Source organism: Austrofundulus limnaeus, unplaced genomic scaffold (assembly GCF_001266775.1).
Source record: "Austrofundulus limnaeus strain Quisiro unplaced genomic scaffold, Austrofundulus_limnaeus-1.0 Scaffold615, whole genome shotgun sequence".
NCBI lineage: Eukaryota > Metazoa > Chordata > Actinopteri > Cyprinodontiformes > Rivulidae > Austrofundulus > Austrofundulus limnaeus.
Window position 1 is genome coordinate 197,140 of NW_013953017.1, and position 1,521 is coordinate 198,660.

The 1,521-nt window shown below is 40.5% G+C and overlaps 1 protein-coding gene across 1 annotated transcript in view; it reads right to left on the bottom strand.

Annotated features, from left to right (window-relative positions):
- Positions 1-660: 660 nt before the first annotated feature.
- Positions 661-1,521, bottom strand: part of LOC106531281 (zinc finger MYM-type protein 1) — a gene marked incomplete at its 5' end in the record, with an annotated part of 5,985 nt that continues 5,124 nt past the window's right edge. The window contains 1 exon segment of the mRNA XM_014027096.1: positions 661-1,311. Coding sequence (XP_013882550.1) covers positions 790-1,311 — 522 coding nt within the window. The 3' untranslated portion in view covers positions 661-789.

Consider the following 1,521-nt stretch of genomic DNA (forward strand, 5'->3'; position numbering starts at 1 on the left):
AACATTTACAGAATCTCTGTCAAACATCTTATTTTGCTGTTATTGACTCTTGTTTTGAGCTTCTGGTTCCTCCAGGTCCTGCAAATCAGAAGTCTGCTATAAGATTTATTACAACAAAGAAAAGTCCTGCTGCTTCTCAGTGATCCAGGAAGGTGAAAAAAAAGTAGGTCCTCTGGACAGGTTCTTCTTTAATGATCCAGTTCCCCGGCAGGAACAGAGTAATATTGTGTATGCTGTTAAGTGTCAGGAGGACTGTGATCAGTTATACATCAGGGGGGAAAAACAGCCACTGTTCAAAAGAATGAGCCAGCACAGACGAGCTACATCATCAGGCCAGGACTCTGCAGTTTACACTCATCTACAGACCAAGACTCTGCAGTTTACACTCATCTACANGGACTCTGCAGTTTACACTCATCTACAGGCAGACCAGGACTCTGCAGTTTACACTCATCTACAAGCCTGGACTGCAGTTTACACTCATCTAGAGGCAGACACTTACGCTCATCTACAGGGCTGGACTCTGCAGTTTACACTCATCTACACTCGTCGGCTACAACTCCAAAGTAGACATATTTCAAAAAAATCTAACAAACGTGTACTAAGTTGTGTCACGCCAGGTTATTTATTTAACTATGAAAACAATAAAAACAATATAAACAACATTAAAATGTAATTTATTATTACTTTAAAAATGAAAAACATTCAGTAATACCTGTATGGCTGCAAACAAAAGTCAGGGTGAATGACTGGTGAGGTTTAGAAAATAAAGTCATGTTGGGTCTCATTCTATGTTAAGAAACTTTGTCCTGTTCTTGAGTGGATAAATTTCTCAGTGACTCTGTGATTGAAGTCCGGGATGTTTTTAACCAGGTTTTTCTCTATAGAGAGCATGGCCAGTGCGTTGAGACGATCCTGTGACATGGTGTTCCTGAGGAAAGTCTTGATCCTCCTCAGGGTTGAGAAACACCTGTCTGACTCAGCTGTGCTCATGGGAGTTGTGATGATGATCTTCAGCAGAGTCACAGTCTCTGAGAAGGTGTCCTGCACATTGTTGTCCATGAAGAGCTTGAACAGAGACACAGCACCACGGCAGCTCCTGAACTCATCCATGCTGTAGATGAGACCCAGTTCAGTCTTCAGCTTGGCCTTGTTCAGCATGGGGTAGGCCTCTACGGTGGTCTTCAGTGCCTCTTCAGGGAACTGGTTGTTGTACTGCAGGAACCTGTTTGGCTGCAGCAGTGTGGCACTGAGCAGATGCTTTGTGAATGCAAATCTGTGATCTGCATGAGCCAAGATGGTGTCACAAACCTAAATAAATCAATACACAGCTTTAGTTCAATATGGAGATGACTATAAGTGAAATTTATAATATGTATTCAAAATATATCAAACAACTGATGTTATGGCAACAAATAGTTGCACCTCTATAAAAGGTAAACTTATTATATAATATTTAATTATATTATTATAACATTCAAATTAGTCAAATTATATAATTAGTGCTGGGCGGTATACCAT